The sequence below is a fragment of the Dendropsophus ebraccatus genome, chromosome 4 (assembly GCF_027789765.1).
Source record: "Dendropsophus ebraccatus isolate aDenEbr1 chromosome 4, aDenEbr1.pat, whole genome shotgun sequence".
Taxonomy (NCBI): Eukaryota; Metazoa; Chordata; class Amphibia; order Anura; family Hylidae; genus Dendropsophus; species Dendropsophus ebraccatus.
The window spans coordinates 56,771,507-56,792,879 of record NC_091457.1 but is presented as its reverse complement, the minus strand read 5'-3'; the positions used below and the strand labels follow the sequence as shown (position 1 = coordinate 56,792,879).

General features: G+C 43.9%; 1 protein-coding gene across 5 annotated transcripts; it reads right to left on the bottom strand.

The window, feature by feature from the left end:
- Nucleotides 1-313: 313 nt before the first annotated feature.
- On the bottom strand, nt 314-19,149 carry PSKH1 (protein serine kinase H1). 5 transcript variants are annotated; one of them, XM_069965901.1, is made up of 4 exons: nt 8,944-9,126; nt 8,203-8,335; nt 3,260-4,269; nt 314-2,042 (listed from the first exon to the last, which is right to left on the bottom strand). In XM_069965901.1, exons 3-4 carry the CDS (start codon nt 4,193-4,195, stop codon nt 1,725-1,727), a joined length of 1,254 nt encoding a protein of 417 aa, XP_069822002.1. In that variant the 5' UTR covers nt 4,196-4,269; nt 8,203-8,335; nt 8,944-9,126; the 3' UTR covers nt 314-1,724. The 5 variants fall into 5 exon arrangements, with proteins under 5 accessions (XP_069822002.1, XP_069822003.1, XP_069822001.1 ...); XM_069965902.1 differs by lacking the exons at nt 8,203-8,335; nt 8,944-9,126 and adding an exon at nt 19,067-19,149; XM_069965900.1 differs by lacking the exon at nt 8,203-8,335.
- Nucleotides 19,150-21,373: the final 2,224 nt, after the last annotated feature.

The following is a 21,373-nucleotide window of genomic DNA, read 5'->3' as shown; positions in this document are numbered from 1 at the left end:
CTTTGCTAATTGTCCTGATTTAGAAAATCAAACCAGAGCCATAAAGCAGTGGTGCTAAGTTGTGGAGATAGCGGCGTAGCCCAGCCCCTGCACATCTCGGAAGACTTACTTTTGAGACGTGGAATCTGAGGAAGCATACTATTTGCAAAGTTTCTCAATTTTTATTTTAGATTTATTGTGGAAATAATATGAGCATTTACATGATTTAAAAAAGGTATCCAGTTAGTAGGCCTTCTAAAATCAGTGCATCACCTTTAAGATGCTGACCCATCAGCAGAAGAAGCTGCTATTTTTTTTTTTTTTTTTTGGGGGGGGGGGAGGGGAGTGTAGCCCATTTAGTCTATTGGGCTTTATAACATCAAGCCTGCGGTAAGGACAGTTATAAAGACAAGAATGCTTTAAAATTATATGAACCTGGTCCTACTCATTTAAAACGTCTAGGTCGGTATACACGGTAGTCCCTCAAGTTACAATATTGATTGATTGCATCTTCAGACCACAGCTCTATGGAAAACTGGTAATTGGTTCTGAGGCCCCCAAAATGTCAACCCACAATGAGACAAAATGAATATTTAAAGGAAATCAAGCAAATAATTGTAAATTGCTTTCTATAAAGACTAAAGTGTTTTCATGCTACTGTACAGACCACGCAGGGTCCCAGAAAATAACATGAAGCCATCTGCAACTGACCCTGGGACAGGTAAAGATCAGTACAGGACATGTAGTATCACACTGTACTGTAGATTGGCTGTGTAGTATCGCCTATCACTGCATGCACTTCACTAATACTCGGGCTTTACCAATAATACCACTTTCATTGGTAGATCATCTAGTTATTCCTGAATATCTGTAACATTGTATGTGGAGTTTGGTCTCAAGTTATGATGGTCCAAAAAGAACCATTGTATGTTGAAAATACTGTAACCTGAGGCCATAGCAAGTTGAGGGATATTCATAAAGATACTGTAATAAAAATATTTAAGCCGTCCAATTCCAGCAAATGTCAAGTATCTCCTGAATACAGAAGGGTATATTGGCAGAAAAATGGTCCAGCTTTTTGTGCATCTAGTGTACAAAATATTTCTGGAATAAAATCCAGATAGAATTGAACTGCATAATACACAAGTAAAACAGCTTAGTGTTGAAAACATGTTTGCATGTTTGGGCACATAAATCGTTGAAAAGCAGTAATGTTCAAATAATTTTATTGCCATAAAGTTACATGCCTAACTTTTACTGTGTGTTACCCCTTTTGGTCTGTCTGACTACTGTACCCCTAAAGAAACATTTAGCACCTAAGTCAGGAGCTTTCTGGAGAACATGCTAAACGTACACCTAATTTGTGGTGTGAACCTAGCCTATGGTAGGTCATTGAGCTGATGAAACATGTAGTTGCTTTGAAAGCTAGTACAGATTCAAGCTTAAAGAAGTGAGTGCTAGAAATTATTTTTACATTCATACAATGCTTTATAAAGGGAATACCCCAGAAACACAGCAGCCACACTACACATACTGCAGCCATCTACGTTTTGGTGGTCACGTTATCCTGGGTTTTTTAGTGGCTCCGAGTAGTTTTTATTTGTTTATTCTAGATCTTGTTGCATAGCTCCGATATACTAAACAGGAAATATTATCTATACTGGTACTGGTTAACTTTCAGGAAGCTTTGGTCCACAACAGAAGGCACTGGAAAGTTTAATCACTATAACTTTTGTACAATGTGCTCATCCATAGTAGTGCTGCTGGTAGCGCAAATTAAGTTCACGCAATTCTCGTTCTCTTACACGCCGTGACTTCGTTGACTTTGTCGAGCGACTGGAACGAACAGACTGTGCAGACTTTGTGCTCTGACAGCGTGATGATGCTCTCTTGAGAAGGTTTTGAGAGATGGATCTGTGTAGATTTTTCATAGATGAAGAAGCAGCCATACTTACTACCCAGGGGTGTTTAAGAGCCTGTGTAGCACTCATCCTCTCAGATGGCTCTACCATAAGCAGACGATCAATAAAGTCTTTTGCCAGGTTTGAAACACTTGGCCATGGCTGCAGAATGAAAAAATAACAGTTTGAGTATACATTGGGTATTTTATACTGCACCAGTTATTTTCCCGATATCACATTATGATTTCTTATTTTGCAAGGCTAGTTGTACATGAGGTTGGTGCTATGTCCTGGTACATACACAGGTACATTAAAACTTTCTGAATATGTTATCGATGTCCCAATTCCAGATCCCTCCTGGCAGTCCCATCACACCTCTCTCTATGTTGGTGATGTGCTTGAAGGAGGCTTTTTGGCTCATTGTCAGTCAGCCTTCTTCTCCATCATTGCTGATGCAGAGACAGAAAAGGGAGCTGGCTATATATTCTTGCGCCTGCCACAGTGAGGCCTAGTAAACTTACTTGTTCAGAGGCAGCTGTCTCCAGATTTGGTTTTGAATGAAAACATCCTAAGTGTCCATTCACCAATAATAATAATGATACCTGGTGAATGTATGTGTGCACACATCCATTCACCTGGCATCATTATTATACTACTATGTGGCTATTATAGTGGCGTACTAAGGTATTGTGCAATGATTGTGTTTCCTGGAGTTGGTCCATTTGGAGGAGAAGTGCAATAGAGTATTATATGGTTTACAGACTTCTGTGCAATATAATGGTCAAGAGCTATTGTACCCCATACAGTGTGTTACTTTACCTGTGTGCATGACTACAGGTTTTTTAACTTCTTGTTAGATTATGATCTTACAAGTGATTTAATAAAATAGTATTTTTGGACTGAAGTTGTCCTTTTTGTAGGCTGGATAGTGTTTTAAAATAGTTGATCTATTCTCTGGACAGGCATCAATATTATAAAATTGGGGGGGGGGGGGGGGGGGGCTGACTACTAGAACTCCTGAAATGAGCTTTTTGAAGGTGCCGCAGTACTCAGCACCATTGCCTCTTGTTTACCACTGGTCGTACCATCATACTTTTTGGACAACAATACAGTGTCTAGCACTGTCACTGATAAAAATAAAGTGATGGAAAGGATGAACTACAATAAATGTTGAAGAGGCAGCGGCACCCGCACAAGGGCTGTGGCCCCCTCAAACAGCTGATCAGAGTGATGCCTACCTATTTTTTTTTACACTTGAGGGTGCGGTCACACATTTGATTTGCTTTGAATCTGCAACTTCAAATATGCTGCACATCCTGTATGTGTGAACGCACCCTCATTGGATATAATCTAGTTTTTTTGAAAAATACATAACATACCTCCCCAGAGTAGCTGTATTTTCCCTTTAAAATTTGTCGGTACAGACGAGTTCTATTATCATCCTCAAAAGGCATGGTGCCACTCAGAAGAATATAGGATATGACTCCTAGTGCCCACATGTCCACAGAGTTTGTGTAAGGTTTCCTTACAAGAATTTCAGGGGCAATGTACTCTGGTGTTCCACAGGTAGTCTTCATTAAGCAATCATCCCCTTTCTTTCGAGCACTTGCAAGACCGAAATCTGTAATCATAATTTTGGAGTCTGTTCCTGGATGATAATACAGAAGGTTTTCTGGCTTTAAATCTCTGTGTGTAATTCCAAGAGTGTGCAAATATTTCACTCCTTCCAAAACCATCTGTAGTACATGAGTGGCATCCCTCTCTGTAAAGGAACCCTTGGCAATTATTCGGTCAAAAAGTTCTCCACCCGTTGCCAATTCCATTACCATATAGACTCTTTCCTGTGTCTCAAATACTTCAATCAGCTGGATGATATTTGTATGTCGAACTCTCCTTAAGACACTAAGTTCAGACTCACAAACCTCCCTACCTTCTCGGTATTTCGTTTCAATCATTTTAATAGCATATGGCTGCTTAGAAGCTTTGTGTTCCACTCTTACGACACGGCTGAAGCTTCCACGACCAATAAGGGCTTTTATATCATATTTCGCAGTTACTCTTGGATCAAATTTCGCTCTGTACTTGGCTACTTTATGTCTCCGAGGATCAGCAGTTTCAGCATGATTATGTGGGTAGCCATTTGAGTAGGGAGGAGCCGGAGAACCCCCTTTACTGTCCATTCGTCCATGATCTGTAATAAAATGCTTATATTGATCATTCTTTGAGGCTAGGTAAGGTTCCACTTTTTTTACTAAATCTAGTTGGATATTCTTTGGAGGTTCGGGAAGCACTTTGCTTGTCCCACAGCCCATCATGGGAAAAACTTAGTCTTCCATGTGGCATTGTGTATGAAAATATATATTAACCGATGTACTTGTCTCAACTGCACCTAGGGAAAGAAAAAACAGTAGTTTGTAATGGAACATAATGCTAGACGTGCTTGTGCTTTCATGCAAACAAATTAGAAAAAAAAAAGAGTGCATATCTAGGCCTTATTTTACCTTCCTTGAGAAGTGGGACAATCGCACCCCGCCCCACACAGAAACCTAACCTCTCTTCTCCTTTATTGGGCCCATTCATTGTAAAGGTGAACGGTGAACAAAGACAACCAAAATTATTAAAGGGGGTTTCCATTTGTTTCTAACAGTTAAATAGGAACATATTATGTGGTGCAAAATTACTAGCAAATGATGCAGTGAGGGCTCCATTTTTTTTGCAGGGAGGATTGCATCCCCATTCTTGGGATCAGTGGAGGTCCCAGCATTCAAACCTCAGTGATCAGCTTGTTATCTATTAGATAGGGGAAAACAAGATGTTTGAAAATACACTCAAGTGGGTCCTTTTTTAGCCATTCATGTGCCAAAATATGGTAGTATTGTGGCAAGTATTTCAGGCCGTAAACAGCCTAAAAAGTTCCCCAAAATAAAAATAGCCATTTCTGGGGCAATAACTTTTGCTGTAGCCCAAAACATGGCTACAAATATGGCTGAAAAATGCAGCAAAACTGTGAAAGAATGGCTCAAAAAATAGTAAAAATCTATTTTCAGTCCACCTGTGGTCTTTAGCCATAGCTTCCTGAATGATGACAGCTTCCAGTTTCAGGGCGTGATCTAGTTTACAAACTTTTATACCGTGTTAACAACATTTTGTGTGTCATAAACAGTCACCTTACTTATACCAGGTCAGACCAGTCATATACTGTTCTCTATAGGGTAGACACTGTCAATTTTCCACTCTTGCTAATTTGGTTCATGTCAGGTTGATTTTCAGTAACAAAAAACACTTCCATAAACGTGTGAAACACTAGTACATTCTGTGGTTAGTGTGGGTACTATAGTGCTAGTTTTAGTTTCTTGGGGACTTACCAGCACACTCAACATTCAGCTACTAAAACACTCACATTTTTTTGTAGGTGAGCATCCTGATATTTTAGTTTGTGCTCTAGAGCTTCTGTTACCAGTAAAGTCACCTGAGAAGCAATGTATACAGCTGTAAACAGGCATATATATGGTAGGCCTGCAGGCCATCAGAAGGCTCCCAAGCACTATGCAACTGTACCCAATTTATATAGCGTTTACTTAAAAAAAAACAAAAAAAAAAACTCTTTTTACAACGCCACTGAAAATTTAGTAATATACTTTACTCAAATTTCTAGCGCAGTAGCTGCTGCACAGTGTAGCAGAATAAGTCTGTCAATAGCAGCTCACTTGACTACAGGTTGCAGCGATGCATTCAACAAAAAAAGCTATACGTAGCTGTGTCATGACCAGTCCCTGCAGTTCCTTACCCAACCATTGATGGCAGCAGAGGAGTGTCACTCCTTACTGCTGCCACTCAAAGATTAAAAAATATATATATATAATAATACGGTGGTACCTTGGTTTAAGAGCTCACAGTTTTTCAAAATTGTAACTTTGTTTAAGAGCATTGCTTTGGTTTAAGAGCTCCCTGTACTGGGTGGGAGCACGAGTGGGACAGGGGCATGGTCTGCATAGCGGGGTCTACAGCCCTGTACTCTGACCCAGGAAGTCTCCCTCACCTTCCAAATCACAGCAGATCCACTTCAGGCTGGGGCTTGCATCAGGGGACAGGACTGTGGAGGTAATCTCTCCATAGCTGTAACCCCTCCCTCCCCAGACAGAGAGTGCTGCATGCATGTGCCCACATCTGCCTTGCTCATTCCTTCATGCTCCCTGCAGTGTGTCAGCCTTTGCGTTTCCCATCCTCTCTATTACTGTACAGTAACTTATAATATCTCATATTCTGCTGTTTCTGAATGTTTGTTTCATCTGTTCTTCATGTTATTCAGAATAATAATTTATTATTTTTGGGGTGTTGAACCAATTGTCATCATTTCTATGATTTCTTATGGGAAAATTTGCTTTGGTTTAAGAGTGGATTTGGATTACAAGCATGGTCCGGAACGAATTATGCCCGGGGGATCGCTGCTGCCGACGCTGCTATCCCACGGAGCGACGGCAGCAGATCGTTGCTGTATTAGTCATTTGTCTTTCAACAGGTCTTTCGGCTGATCGTTGCTGTCAATTCCACGGGACTATTATCGGCCGTAACATCTGATATTGGCCGATGATCGTTCTGTGGAATGGGGCCTTAGGGTGTGAGGACTGGTGTGTAGCAGCAATAGCAAGAATGCTATTAGTTGCAGAAAAAGTAACGCTCAAATATATTGGCAAAAGTAAAGTTATCAGTATCCAGATGGTACAAAACCTAGGGTGTCATAGCGATGTAACATATTGAATATCCTTTAGATAATGTACATTAAAATGTATTGTGTACACTATACCCCATATCTATCCCTGATGTATATTTCACCTAAAGGCTTCCTTGTGTTATAGGAGCTTTATATTGTTATGATACTATCTCTGTACATTATAATTATATTCTCCTGTTACAGCACTTCATTGCAGCTTGCACACTTATATTGTGGTAGTTGTTACAAGACGCCTGACCTCCATGGTCTTTATTCTATGTGTTTATATATATTTTAATGTAGACAAACTCTGTTAACAATATAGATGAAACTATATTCACACATTTTTGCATTTCATGTGTATTGATGGGTGGGGACATATAGGTGTTGTCTGTGTAAGGTGTCCCCTACCTTCGATTAGAAAACACATGCTTCAAGGTTGTAGCATTTGTTTAGGCTTCAAAGTCAGAGTTAAAGAGTGAATCGCAATAGTCCATGTAATGTATTGCTTTCATTTAGCTGCACGCATACGGAAAATAGCAATTTTTGACAAAATGCTTCACCTTTTGCGCTGCATAACCTGTTACACAGTATTGCATGTTTGTGTTGATCTGTTCTTCTGTCACCAAAGTGACACAATCTCTTCACTTAACACTGTGTCTATGGTCACATAGCAGTGTCTATGGTATCAGCATCACAAACATATAGAGAGGACTATGTACATACAACATGATAATTGTGATAGTTGATGCCTACAAGTAAAGGAATACTCTGGCACTTAATTTTTTTTTAAATATATATGGCTGCCCTTTTAAACAACATAATCCTTTTTACTGGGGTCCCCTGCTGAACGCTGCCACTTCTGAAATGAACTCATCTTGGCAGTGACAGCCCGCTCAGCCAATTACTGACTGAAACAGGGCAGCGTCGTGGCTGTCAGGCTGTCACTGCCAAGACGAGGACCCGAGGGGAGCATGATGAGGCAGGAATAGCTGTTTTCATGTTGTATATAAAAGCAGCCATATATATAAAAAATTTAACAGGCCAGAGTACCCCTTTAAAGCTTGAGGGCCCACAGGTCCTCCTTCACCATACTGATGCTGACTGACATTTTATTTTACTGCACTGTGAAGCAACGTGCATATTCTGGTTGCAGGAGAGAGGATTACCTATGCCACCTCATGAGCTGTCAGGCAGCAATGCTGGACCAATACTTGCAGTGCACTGAGGCTCCATAATGCTCAGGTATCACAGCTTCAGCTTTCCTGCATGGAACATATATGGCCTGCTCCATGATACCATCACTATAGCAGCTTCCACCTCTCATCTCCTCCCTATCATCAGGTTTTGTCTGCTAGAAACACTCTGCACTGAGGCCCAGGTTCCTGTGGGTCAGTCAGTATTGGTGCACAGCAGGAGAACATGGTGCAAAGGTTTATACTGCCGACCAGCCTGGAGAAGGAACGGCTCCTACAGTATCAATTGGAATAACACAACTACCTTATAAAACATCATATCCAAAAACAGTGTGTGCAATGGAGTCATTTTGAGGGATTGTCTGGTTCCCTAATGTAAAAACTGGCTGAACAATCAGTAATGGTAAACTGTTACTTTGTGTTGATGGGGCCCAGGTGCTGAGCACATGATGTCACTGGCATCGCCCTTGTATCGCTGCTGTCACATCACTGTCATGGTAATAATCCGCCATCATCCAGCTGCCCTGGAGTTCGTGTCATTTTCACATCTAAAATAAAGATGGACGCATAGCCTTGGTCCCAGTTCCCAGAACATTTAGATATTATTGCCGTAACGGCCAAATCCAGTGGTCAAGGGCGAAACCCCCCAAAATAAGTTTTTTTCTAAGCCTATAAACACTGTGTATGCTACTGGTGCATCATTGGGCCAAAACAGGCGGCCATGATGAGGACTGGGCAAAGGGAAGCCAAGCTGAACCTCTGCACCACAGCCCATAGGCCTCCAGCTACTTCCCTGTATAAAGTACTGGCTATCCTCAGCCTCTGACTCCCCAGCTGTGGCAATACTACAAGTCCCACTATGTAGGGCATGCTGGGAGCTGCAGCTTGGTTACAGATGGACACTCACAGGTTGGGGCCAATGACTCCAGACTAGGAGCTGACACGGAGAGCAGCTATGAGCCGGGCCCGACTACACCTCCCCGAGGTCAGCAGCAGTACAGGGGCTCTCACCTCCCCCTCACACAGCCGGCACTGCACCAGGTCACAGAGGATGATCAGCAGACACAACAAGGACATGACGGGTGCCTATAGCGGGTCACCATCCTCCCGCAGCCCGGCCATGTAACACGTACTCCAGCTGTCCAGCGGGCCTCACCTTCTACACACCGCACACAGCCGCTCCCGCCCCGCACCAGCTCGCACTCCGACCTCCATAAAGTTGACAAACAAACATTGGCTCCCCTCAGAAGTTGCCGTGAACCTTCACAAAGCGGAAGCGGCCTGACGTCACGTATTCTCCCACGGAGCTGAGCGGAGCCATGGCAACAACACCATAAAGTTCTTGGAGCGCGAAAGAAAGACCCGTGACGTCACGGAGACTCCTCCAGTGAGGGCAGCTGCGTCAGCTATACTGACTGCAGGGGGAGCGGAGAGACAGCGGGGGCACCGGGGTATAACGGGACTGCCTCACCGGCGCTTCTTCCCCGGGCACTTATAAGACACAGTTATATTGTCACAGCCAGGAGGAACATTCATCATTGTATTACAAATTATAACTTTTAAGTGCAATAGCTTACCTGAGGAGAGCAGCACCGCCTGTCACAGCTGTACAGTAACCATCACAGACCTTTATATAGAAATGGTCAATAATCTCCTCCTAGAGAGCCTGCATATTGGGCTGTGTTCACACTGCTCCTGGTCCATAGGCTTCATGGACGTTCTTTTGGCACGAGGCTGAAGTTGGTTTCTTATTCAGCAGTTCCTTATTCAGAGGATTTTTCTTTTTCCTGTTTTAGCTATTATTCTTATAGAAAATGTATAATATTCATAACCTACTCGTAAGTGAGGAGCCCTGAGGAGATTGGTGATAAAAATGGCAAAAGGACCCTATGGTTGGCATAAAAATGGGCATCAAAGTGAAAACACAAAATTATGATTTAAAAATAAAATTGACTTCAGGCCACTGATCTCACACTGATAATATACAGAGAGGGATGCCCCGCATCACATCCAAGAGAGTCCAGCCTGGCCCAAAGTGGTTCTGGGTATAAAAACTGGCATCAAAGTGGGCACATAGGCATTTTTCATGATTTGAATAAGTAACAGGTGTTTTCAAAGGGTTAAATGAGTTTGGGCCACTGATCTCACACTGATAATACACAGAGAGGGATCCCCCGCATCACATCCAAGAGAGTCCAGCCTGGCCCAAAGTGGTTCTGGGTATAAAAACTGGCATCAAAGTGGGCAGACGGGCGTTTTTCATCATTTGAATAAGTAACACATGTTTTTAAAGGGTTAAATGAGTTCGGGCCACTGATCTCACACTGATAACACACAGAGAGGAATCCAGCATCAAACTAATAACACACAGAGTAGCTCCAGTGCTCCTAATGGTTTTACCGTAGAGTGGAGCAAACACCAAACTGCACCACAACAGGCGCGCAATCCCTCCCATAGACAGACGGTATGTCACTGAGGCAGGCGGGATTCGGCAGCGGAGAGTTCCGACGCAGAATTCTAGTGATTTTACTCTGTGTGAACTGGCCTTAAAGGGGAACTACCTGGATGTGATAGTAATCTAACCAGGGCTGTGGAGTCGGAGCTAGTTTTGGCTGGAGTCGGAGTTGGAGTTGGGAAAAAAATGTACCGACTCCGACTCCAGCTTTAAAAAAACTTTAACTACCGTATAGGGTGTCCAAATGTGCTAATCATCTAGAGGCGTCAAGAAAGTTATTATACAGATGGTATTATACCCCTTATAGATTGTCGCGTATCTACCCCACTTCCTCGCCACTTTGCTGGAGGTGCGGTAAATCAATAGGCTCCCTTCTTCATATATGGTGTGTGAGAAATTAGATGATATGCTTAAATACCCTATCCCTTGGGGACCAGAGGTGGCACTCCTGACAGTGGGGCTGGACAACCTCCCCTTATCCCACCTGACGGTTGTCTTCCATGTTCTCACGGTGACCCGCACGGCCATAGCACAGCAATGGAAGTCAACAGACGTACCGACGTTAGCACAAATCATAGCTACAGTCCAACATAACTACATAATGGAGGATCTAATAGCTAGACGGCAGGGAAACTACGCCTCTTTTCAGAAAAGATGGGAAATATGGTCTAATCTATACTCCTCCCCTCAGTAGACAAATACATGTATAGCCTAGTCCCAGGCCACTCACTTTGTATTGGTATATGACTGGCCATTTATGAAGGAGCAGGAGTCGGTCTTGATAAAATTCAGGAGTCGCAGTCAGTCCTGATAAAATTCAGGAGTTGGAGTCGGAGCTGCGGCTTAACGACTCCACAGCCCTGAATCTAACCCGCTGATATGCCCCTATTACAGCGCATAGCTAGTAGTGGTCGGCACTGCGACACAAGGTGGTGCCCGGGCCAAGGTACAGTACATCAAAGTTTTTCAGCTGTTATGACGTAACAATTGAGCGTCCACCACATGTATAAAACTGTGACTATCATAGCATGAAATAGACTTGTTGAGAAAGGCTGTACGCCGAAACGCGTCCTTGATCCGTCTGTATGTATATGCACTTATGTAAATAAATCACCTTGCAGAAGTTTGGCGAGTGCCGGGATTTTCCTATTGCAGCGAAGACGCCATGGATGAAGTGATGTCTCTTATCTTCATCCTCGATGCTGTTGTGGTGCAGTTTGGCGTTTGCTCCACTGTACGATAAAACCATTAGCAGCACTGGAGCTACTCTCTGTGTATTATCAGTGTGAGATCAGTGGCCCGAACTCATTTAACCCTTTAAAAACACCTGTTACTTATTCAAATCATGAAAAATGCCCATCTGCCCAATTTGATGCCAGTTTTTATACCCAGAACCACTTTGGGCCAGGCTGGATGTGATGCGGGGCATCCCTTTCTTTGTGTTCGCAGTGTGAGATTAGTGGCCCGAAGTCAATTTTATTTTTAAATCATAATTTTGTGTTTTCACTTTGATGCCCATTTTAATGCCAACCATGGGGTCCTTTTGGCCATTTTAATCACCAATCTCCTCGGGGCACCTCAGTTACAGCAGGTTATGAATATTATCAATTTTCTGTAAGAATAATGGCTAAAACAGGAAAAAGAAAAATCCTCTGAATAAGGAACTGCTGAATAAGAAACCAACTTCAGCCTCATTCTTTTGGCACCTGCTGGGTTGCTATACCGTACACCATTCTAGCTTTTCTTTACCACATAGAAAAGTGCAGTCAGCGCCACTGTGTATTTCTCAGGTCTAGGCATATTTGCAAGGGGTCCCCATGCCAGTGGTTGGCACAGCGGGTGTTTTCTGCATGTTCACACATCAGGAGGAAGTTGTAAACAGCAGTAGAAGCATCACCTGATGGGATGTACTGGCAAGCAGTTTGTCCATTATGGCATGGGTTAGAACCCTCGGCACCCACATTGACTAAAGGAGCAGCAGTACTTTTTGTTTACTTTTTAACAGGCCCAGTCCATACAGTTTGTAGTGGTTGTGTCTGGTACTGCAACTTACTGCTACTTTATCCTGTTCACGTGCATGGGACTATGCTAGGTGTTGTACCATGCAGAGCTGATAGACAATGAACAGAGTAGTGTTAAATAAGATGCTGCAGCAGAATAGTGAAAGCAAACAGTTCATCCAGCTCACCTGCTGAGTGCACGACCTGAGGATATCCCAGTCCTCAATGCAGCACGCACTGCAGGGGCTGCAGCACTCACAGGGGTGGATTAAGGTGTACTCTGTGTCCCTTTTATGCACCTGGATAGTATAGACCTCTCTGTGCATCCATATAGTAGTTAGACCTTGCATCCCTAAATAGTAGTTGGGGTCAGTAGTGGATTATAACAAGTCCGTTTCGGGCGGTAGCTCAGGGCCCTGAGCTCCTGTGGGGCCCATGGCCACTCAAAAAGAGTTATACTTTTGGTGGTGTATTGTCTCCTGGCTACAGTTCTGCCATGATTTGCAAAAAATCATTACCTCATTTACCACAATTTTGCACAAATCAGAGCAACATGACATTATCTATCCTGTACTATGAACACCATGCTAATGCTGCTATAGTTACAGTGGGTTGGGGGGCCCAAGCTTGGTGAACAGCCTGGGGCCTATGGTAAAGTTAAAGGACAACTCCCACGGGACCCCCCCCCCCAAAAAAAAACAAACACAGACACCATACTCACCATCCCTCCCGTGACGATCGCCACTCGATTCGCCCGCTGCCCGCCTCACCATCACCTCCGTCCGCCGTCTAGCGATGTCTCTCACTTTCGGATCCATGGGAGAGAAAAGGCTGCCAGTGTGCTTGCGCACCGCCAGCCTTTTCATTGGCTGGAGTGCATCACATGGCTTCCAGCAAGCTCAGCCATCAGGGCTAAGCAAGCTGGAAGCCATGTGATGCGCTCCAGCCAATAAAAAGGCTGCTGGTGCGCATGTGCACCGGCAGCCTTTTCTCTCCCATTCACTTTCCATGAAGACGCAGAGGAGGAAGAAGACCCGGACCGCCCCCCGGCTCTGACGCCGTTGTCACCAGATGGCGCCCGGGAGAAGAGGACCGTAACGACCGTAATCGGTAATGTATACATTCTTTAACTTACGGGGGGGGGGGGGGGGGGGGGTAGTAAGCCGCCCCCACCTAAGTCCTCTTCCAATCACCTTGTAAAACACAAAAAAACAACAAGCACATATACTCACCTGGCTTCTGAGCCAGCAGGCTGCCGCATCTTCTTCCTCTCCCCGCTCTGCCTGCACGTCACTCAAGCGCCGGGGAGCTGGGAAAGGGAGCGTCCTTTTGTGGCCGGAGGTAGTAAAGTTGCCTCCGCTCACAAGAGTGCAGAGTGGTGAGCCGACGACTCTTATTTCTGCTAAAATAAAACAAAAAGATCCAACAGCACCTTGGAGACACTCCGATTATGACCAAAAAGTAGAAAGCTGGGATGCACGCAGGAAGGCTCACAATCCTAGGTATGAGCGCTAATAGACTTCAGAAAAAAGGAATCCCACAACATCCAAAATGCAAAATGGTGTGTTTATTCACACATCAGGGCACAAAAAATGCAACGTTTCGGCCTATTGGCCTTTGCATTTTTTGTGCCCTGATGTGTGAATAAACACACCATTTTACATTTTGGATGCTGTGGGATTCCTTTTTTCTTATTTTTGCTAGTCAGAGCGCCATGGTCGCATTGTTTAACTGTGAGCGTTCATCAGGAACACTCACAGTTAAAGGGCCAGAGCACAGCACCATGGCAGGGGGCGCTGTTACTTCTCCCGCTGCATAATATAACTATGCAGCGGAACAAGCAGGCTTTTAACCAGTGGCGGTGTTATAATGGTGGCAATCTCACTGGGCCCCCCTGGAGCTCAGGGCCCCAGGTGGTAGCCCAGATTGCCTTCATTATAATCGGCCTAAGAGCACTCGGCAAACTGTTGGACCCCCTCTCATCTGATACTGATGACCAATCTTAAAGGAGTTTTCTGGGTTTGTAAGATCCTTAAGATAACCCCCACCGATCAGCTGTAGAACCTACAGAGTGTCTTGAAGATTTTTGAAGCCAAAGCTAGGAATGGATTGAAAAGAGGAGAAATCTCAGTCTTTCATTTATGACCCGTTCCCTGTTTATAGTCTGTTACTGGATTTGGTTAAAAAATCTGTCAGATAAATCTCTCTGTGTAAAGGCACCCTTAGGGTATTATTAGACGGGCCGATAGGGTCCCGATAACAATTGTAAATTGTTTACTAGGCCTGTTACACTGCGCGATAATCGTTTAACAAGGGCTGCAAGGACATCGTTACCGATGTCCTTGCAGCCCTTGCTTAAACTGTATACATTACCCATCCACTCTCCAGGTCTGCTGCTGCGGTCCCGGCCTATGATTGGCTGAGCAGCCTGTCAGCTCAGGCAGGACGCTTTGAAGCTAGAGTGCTCGGGACCCGGGGAGAAGCGGACCGCAGCAGCAGCCCTGGAGCGTGGATAGGTAATGTAGATTGTCAGTCACCGACCACGTACCGCTATTACACGTAGCAGTGCGCAGCCGGTGCCCGACAATTATAGGTTATGACCTATATCAACGATCAGCCGATGACAACGATCATCGGCTGATCATTGTCTTTATTACACCGAGCAATAATTGGGCCGATTAGGCCTATTATCGTTCCGTGTAATAGTACCCTTACACAGCAAATGGTACCAAAAGCCCCATACTACTGGGTATTGGTGGTGCAGGTTACTGCAGCTCAGCTTCTACTGAATTAAAGGGGTTTTCCAGCGAAAATCTTATTCTTTCAAATCAACTGGTGTCAGAAAGTTAGATAGATTTGTAATTTATTTTTATAAAAAAATCTCAAGTTTTCCCATATTTTTTAGCTGCTGTATGTCCTGCAGGAAATGTTGACAGGAACTGTCCAGAGCAGGAGAGGTTTTCTATGGGGATTCATAGAAAACCGAGACAAGAGTTCCTCTGGCCAGAGATGTCAGCAGAGAGCTCTGTGTCAGACTGAAAATAAAACATTTCCTGCAGGACATATAGTAGCTAATAAGTATGGGAAGACTTGAGATTTTTTAATGGAAGTAAATTACAAATCTATATAACTTTCTGATTTCAGTTGATTTCAAAGAAAAAGATTTTCGCTGGACAACCCCTTTAAACAGGAGCTGAAGTACCTGGTGTGAAGTTCCAGGCCTGCCATGTATGTGCATCTATGTCCAGCTCAAGAAAATAAAATTTAATTTATTGTCTTTCAATGAATTTTTATAAACAAAAAGGCTTTTTACTATGCTAAACTAGTAACCCAGAAAATAAAAGTATAATGTTGTTTTATCTGCCTTTTTCACCCCCCACCTCAAAAAAAAAACAAAAAAAAAACATTTGCTAGCGTCAGCATAAACTGTTTTAACCCCTGAAAAATAGTTATAGCTCTAAGGCTATAGAGCCATTTAATATGAATGAATACCTAGTGCTGCCCGGAATTGCGTGTCCACAATTATGGGCGTGCTACGGAATGTGTGAATGTAGCCTTAGAATGTGACAATGAAACAAATTAAGAAAACACGTTGGACAATGAGCCAAAGCCAGGAATGGATTTGAAAAGAGAAATCTCAGTCTTTCCTTTATCACCTGTTATCTGTTTATAGTCTGTTCCTGGTTTTGGCTTCAAAAATCTGTCAGATAAATCTCTCTGTGTAAATGCACCATTAAGGGTTAACACATAATGATATATCCATAATATCATGCAAATAAATAAGCAGATAAGCACAGGGCAAGAAGTAGCTTACAAGGTTGCTGTAGACCCAGTGAGTCAAATGCTATATACATCCAGGGGAAAATTGTTAGGATAGGGACAGGGAGACACAAGAACAGGTGAGCCCTGACACTGGCACCCGTCCTGCTGTCCCTGCCTACTTGCCTCAGATGGCCTAAACGGCAAAGGACAACTGGACGGCAGTCCCTGATCTTAATCAGAGTGCAACGTGCAACACAGACCAAAACAAGACAGACACAATACAATAGGAGCAAAGTCATAAGTCCGAGTCAATAACAGCTGAGCGATGTAGTACAAAAACGTGTCCAAGGGGGGTAGTCAGAAGCCAGATAAACAGGAAATACAATGAAGGATAAATGCTAGGTCAAGATACACTAGTAAACGAGGCACTATCGCAGGCAGGAAACTAAGGACAGGGGAGGGTTTATATGGAGTCCAGAGTCCCAGCCCCAGAACTGAATGGAGCTGAGACTCCAGCTCCATAGCACATACTGTCACCTGGCCGGCTATGTCAGCCGCCAGTCATAATTAATTTAATTAACAGCAGTGGCAATAAATAGGGATGCCGGTGGCTCCCTAATGCCCAGTCGGGTCGGTCGCCAGGGACGCCTGCGGCGTGCTCCTAACAACCGCACACAGAGAAACCAGAAGCCAAGCGTGTGTCCCGGCTTCTAACAAAAATATTGTACATGATAACAATTTTACAGATCTTGGCTATGGTCCAACAATGTCTTATTTTGGCTGTTTTACAACCATATTTCTTGGACAGCCATATTTTGGCATCAAAATGATGGCCGTCAAACGGGCAAAAGAAGATATTGTGGGAACATACCACAATGGGAAAATGGCAGCTGGCTTTCTGGATAGCCTTCATTTTAGTAATGATAGACGCAAATAATGTTCATGATCATTATTTGCGGCTGTTATTACAAAAAATGTCTATTGGTGATAATATAATGGCCGCAAAAAGGGCATAGTGTGAACATAGCCTTGGGATGATTTTTCAGGCTCTGCCCCTCCGATATCTTGAATGATCTAAGCTTTTACTTTATTTCTCTATTTAGCTATATTGATTTCCTTTTATTCCTTATTATTTGATTTCTTATTATTTGATTACAAGACATTACAGAAACTTCCCATTTCACTTCATATTTATTTGCCAGTACAGATCCCCAGCCTTTACAGTTCTTTACACACTTGATACAACTTTGTTTTTACAGAATCTAAGGCTTGATACCATAATGTGTACACAATCAGAAAGGTACTTGACTTGGCAATAAAGGGATGATAAAATAAAACCCGTAGCCAACCATACCCTTTGGCATCTAATCATCAGGGCATTTGTGAATGGAACAGTGAATGTTTCCAGGTAGAGATCTTAAAAACCATGCAAAATCGAGCCACAAAATACAATGGAAAGTTATGAACCCTTTCATGAAACCTTTCATTAGTTGCTGAAACTGGTAAATATTTTAGTACATACTTGTATTCCCCAGAAAACAAATTCTGAGACACCCTTCCTTGTAACCCTCCTTGTGCCATTATTCTTCCTGGAGTAAACTGACAACTGAGCATTACCATTTACCTTGTCAGTAGAGTCAGATTGTGCAAGGACAACTCCTTGCCTCTTATTTTTTACCTATATGATTGGTATCTTGTTGTTCACCCTTATGTTACTCTGCTGTGTTATTACTGTATATATCAAGTTAAACCTTTTTTTTTTTTGCTTTCTATCACTCTCGTTATGTACAGCTATTACTTTTTTCGATAAACAGCATGGCATTTACCTTAAATGACTCTAACCTGCTGATAGCCCCCTATAGTGCCGGACACGCTGAGTAGGAAGGTATGTGTGTTACCTTCCTCCTCAGTGCCGGTCTTGCGCTCTTAGTCAGGGTAAACTCCACTTCGGAGCGCCATTAGGAGCACTGCCGTGTCATCCAGCCCACCCCTTCTAGTGATAATTAATAGAGGGGACGGGCTGGATGACGTAGCAGTGCTACAAAGGGTGCTCAGCCGCCAGTCACAATTACTTACAGCGGTGGAGCCACAGCCGTGGCAATAGGGACGCCGGCAGTTGCCTAATAACCAGGCTTGACGCTTGGGACTTTCGCAGAGGAGGAAGGTAAGACACATACACATCTACTGTCAGATACCACCAGCTGTTTAACACAAGTGCGCTGTCCTAATGTTATTGTGGTGACTGATGAGAAGTGATCTATACAGATCAGAATTTTTCTGAGGATACATTCTATGTAAGGACTAGTGATTATGCCGCACTGACTCTGTGTCTCACAGTATCTATAGCTCTGTATGACAAGCACTGTCATATGTATCACGCTGAATGCTGTCACTGGAGCTGCTAGGAGAAGGTTATTATGTAGTATGGAAATCAATGCTATGTGCCACATTTATCCGCCTGGATCTGTATGAAACAGAGGAAGAAACTCTAATAAAAAAACACCAAGGCACAGAATGCATTCAGAGCATACTATAGATTAATATAACACACATCTGTAATACAGCTATATGCCCTAGTCAGCCATAGCTGAGAGCCAAATGTGCTTGTTTATGTCAGGAGTGTGAGGAGAGAAAGTTTCTGCCAGAGGGGTTATCTCCTGCTGAAAACAGATCAGGCATGCTGAAAGTCAACATACACACAATATCGAAAATCACAGGGTTTACACAATGGTTTTATTAAAGGGGTTATCCAGCACTACAAAAACATTGCCACTTTCTTCCACAGACAGCCGCACTCTTGTCTCCAGCTTGGCCAGGGTTTTGCTGCTCAGTTCCATTAAAGTGAATTGAGCTTAATTGCAAATCGCACCTGAACTGGAGACAAGAGTCGTGTTGTGAAAGTGGCCATGTTTTTGTAGCACTGGATAACCCCTTTAACTTATCAGAGCCAGATACTAAAACATCCTCTTTTTTGTCACCTGTTTATATTTTATTATTTAAATTTTTGTAGTGAGCAACAAACATGGCATGTATATGGCATGTTATCTATATATTGGTATTACCTGTCACTGTAATCCTGGTTTTGATGATAAGGAGGTCACTGCTGGGAAATGTTCTGTAAAGAACAGGAAGTCTTTTGGTTTTAGGCCTAGTGGTCAAAATAAAAACTTCAACATTTCAGGATAATTATAAAAGGTAAAAAGAAGGTCAACAAATGTTAACATGTGTGTAACATAAAAACATGATTTATACAGAAGGTAATTTTCTAATATCACATTTACTCGAAGGGTACGAAAACACAGGGCAGATCCACAGCGGATTTCTTGCTGCGAATTCACAGTGATATCCACTGTGGATCCATTGCCTGTAGTTTGTATAGGAAGACATACTCACCGTGGGATGGACATCCAGCTGTGAGTATGTAAGGACAGTGCCCCGCTAACCCCCCCACCGGCCGGAGCATACTGTACCTGCTCCACGATTTGGCTTGCTTCGGGGGCTCCCGGCATCTTGACGTCCTGCTCAGCCAATCAGTGCACTGCAGCAGGGCAGCCCACTGATTGGCTGTACGGGACGTCCACCCGGGAGCTCCCGAAGCAAGCCGGATTGTGGAGCAGGTACAGTATGCTCCGGCCGGCGGGGGGTTAGCGGGGCACTCTCCTTACATACTCAAAGCTGGATGTCTATCCCACGGCGAGTATGTCTTCCTATACAAACTACAGCACAGGGATCCGCAGCGGATTTCGTAGCAAATTAGCAGCGAGAAATCCACTGCGGATCTGCCCTGTGTGTTTGTTCCCTTAGGTTGGGTTCACACTACGTATATTTTAGTCAGTATTGTGGTCCTCATATTGCAACCAAAACCAGGAGTGGATTAAAAACACAGAAAGGATCTGTTCACACAATGGTGAAATTGAGTGGATGGCCGCCATATAACAGTAAATAACGGCCATTATTTCAATATAACAGCCGTTGTTTTAAAATAACAGCAAATATTTGCCATTAAATGGCGGCCATCCACTCAATTTCAACATTGTGTGAACAGAGCCTTTCTGTGTTTTCAATCCACTCCTGGTTTTGGTTGCAATAAAAGGACCACAATACTGACTGAAATATGCGTAGTGTGAACCCAGCCTAAAAATAAATCGTCCACATAATGTGGTGTGGACATGTCACGGGAAAAGTGCTCGAGGGGATGTACATCTCACCCAGGTTGATACATAGTGTGAGATGGTGAGTCCAGGAGGCATCTGTGCTCAGCAGTGTTATGCTGCTGAGCTATTATTTATTATTGCCGGGCCTGGACTTACATGGAATGGCAGGTAGGTTTTGGTAGTGGGACTTGCCATTCCCTCCCCCTCGATCCAGTGTGGATTTTGGGATCAGGTGAGCTCTGATCCCAATCAGCCTGAGAAGGCAAAAGGTGTGCTCAGTGTACAGGTCTCTCTCTCTCAGCCAGGAGTGAACAGCCTGCATGCTGTTTGGTGAGAGCTGGGAAGACAGCCGCTGCTGGGGCCTGTTCACACCCCGCAATACTGCCGACTGAAGTGTCAGAGAGGTAACCTGCTTTTGTTAGTTAGCGCCCAGACGGGCAAGACCTTTTGTTTTGTTCTTAAAGCACAGTGTTGCTATATTTCTGTTACGGACTGTTTATGCTGAAAATAAACGCCAAGCTGTTGTTTTACAAGTCCAAGTCTGCTGTGAACTGTGTCCAAACACACCATCCCCCGGGAAGATCCCTACAATTGGTGCTGCGGAGCGGGCAAAGCGGTTGCTAGGGGCAACGGTGTGCATCAACTTGGCTACAGCTGGGTCCTGGGTGAAGGCTGCTGCTTCACTCCAAAAACAGTCAAGCAACATGGAGGAAATGATGAAGCAGCTAATGCAAGTGAGTCTGCAACAGCAACAGGCGTTGGTCGCACAACAACAGGCTCAGGCAGCCGCTAAGCAGGATCAGGAGGCTGCTATCCTGCGCCATGAACAGGCATTGGCTGCACACCAGCAGGCTAATCGGCAGCAACAACAGGCTCTGACAGACGCCAATCTGCGCCATGAGCAGGCTAATCGGCAGCAACAACAGGCTCTGGCAGATGCTAATCTGCGCCACGAACAAGCGATGGCTCAACAACAGAGACTTATTGAGCACCTGATAGCGAAGCAAGAGGCGTCTGCAGGTGCTAATCCCCAGCTGGTGGCAGCAGCCGCGCCAGAGACTTTGTCTGTGAGAAGAGCTGTGCAGCGTGCGCTGCAAAAGATGACTGCTGATGACGATGTTGAGGCCTATTTAACTGTCTTTGAGCGTGTGGCTGAGCGAGAAAAGTTACCCTCCCCTGAGTGGGCAGAGGTCATTGCTCCCTATTTAACAGGCG

Coding starts and splice junctions, on each gene's coding strand:
- PSKH1 (XM_069965902.1), bottom strand. CDS start 4,195: ATGATGGGCTGTGGGACAAGCAAAGTGCTTCCCGAACCTCCAAAGAAT. Junction 2,043..3,259: donor AATACAGCTACTCTGGGGAG/GTATGTTATGTA, acceptor TTCATTCTGCAG/CCATGGCCAAGTGTTTCAAA.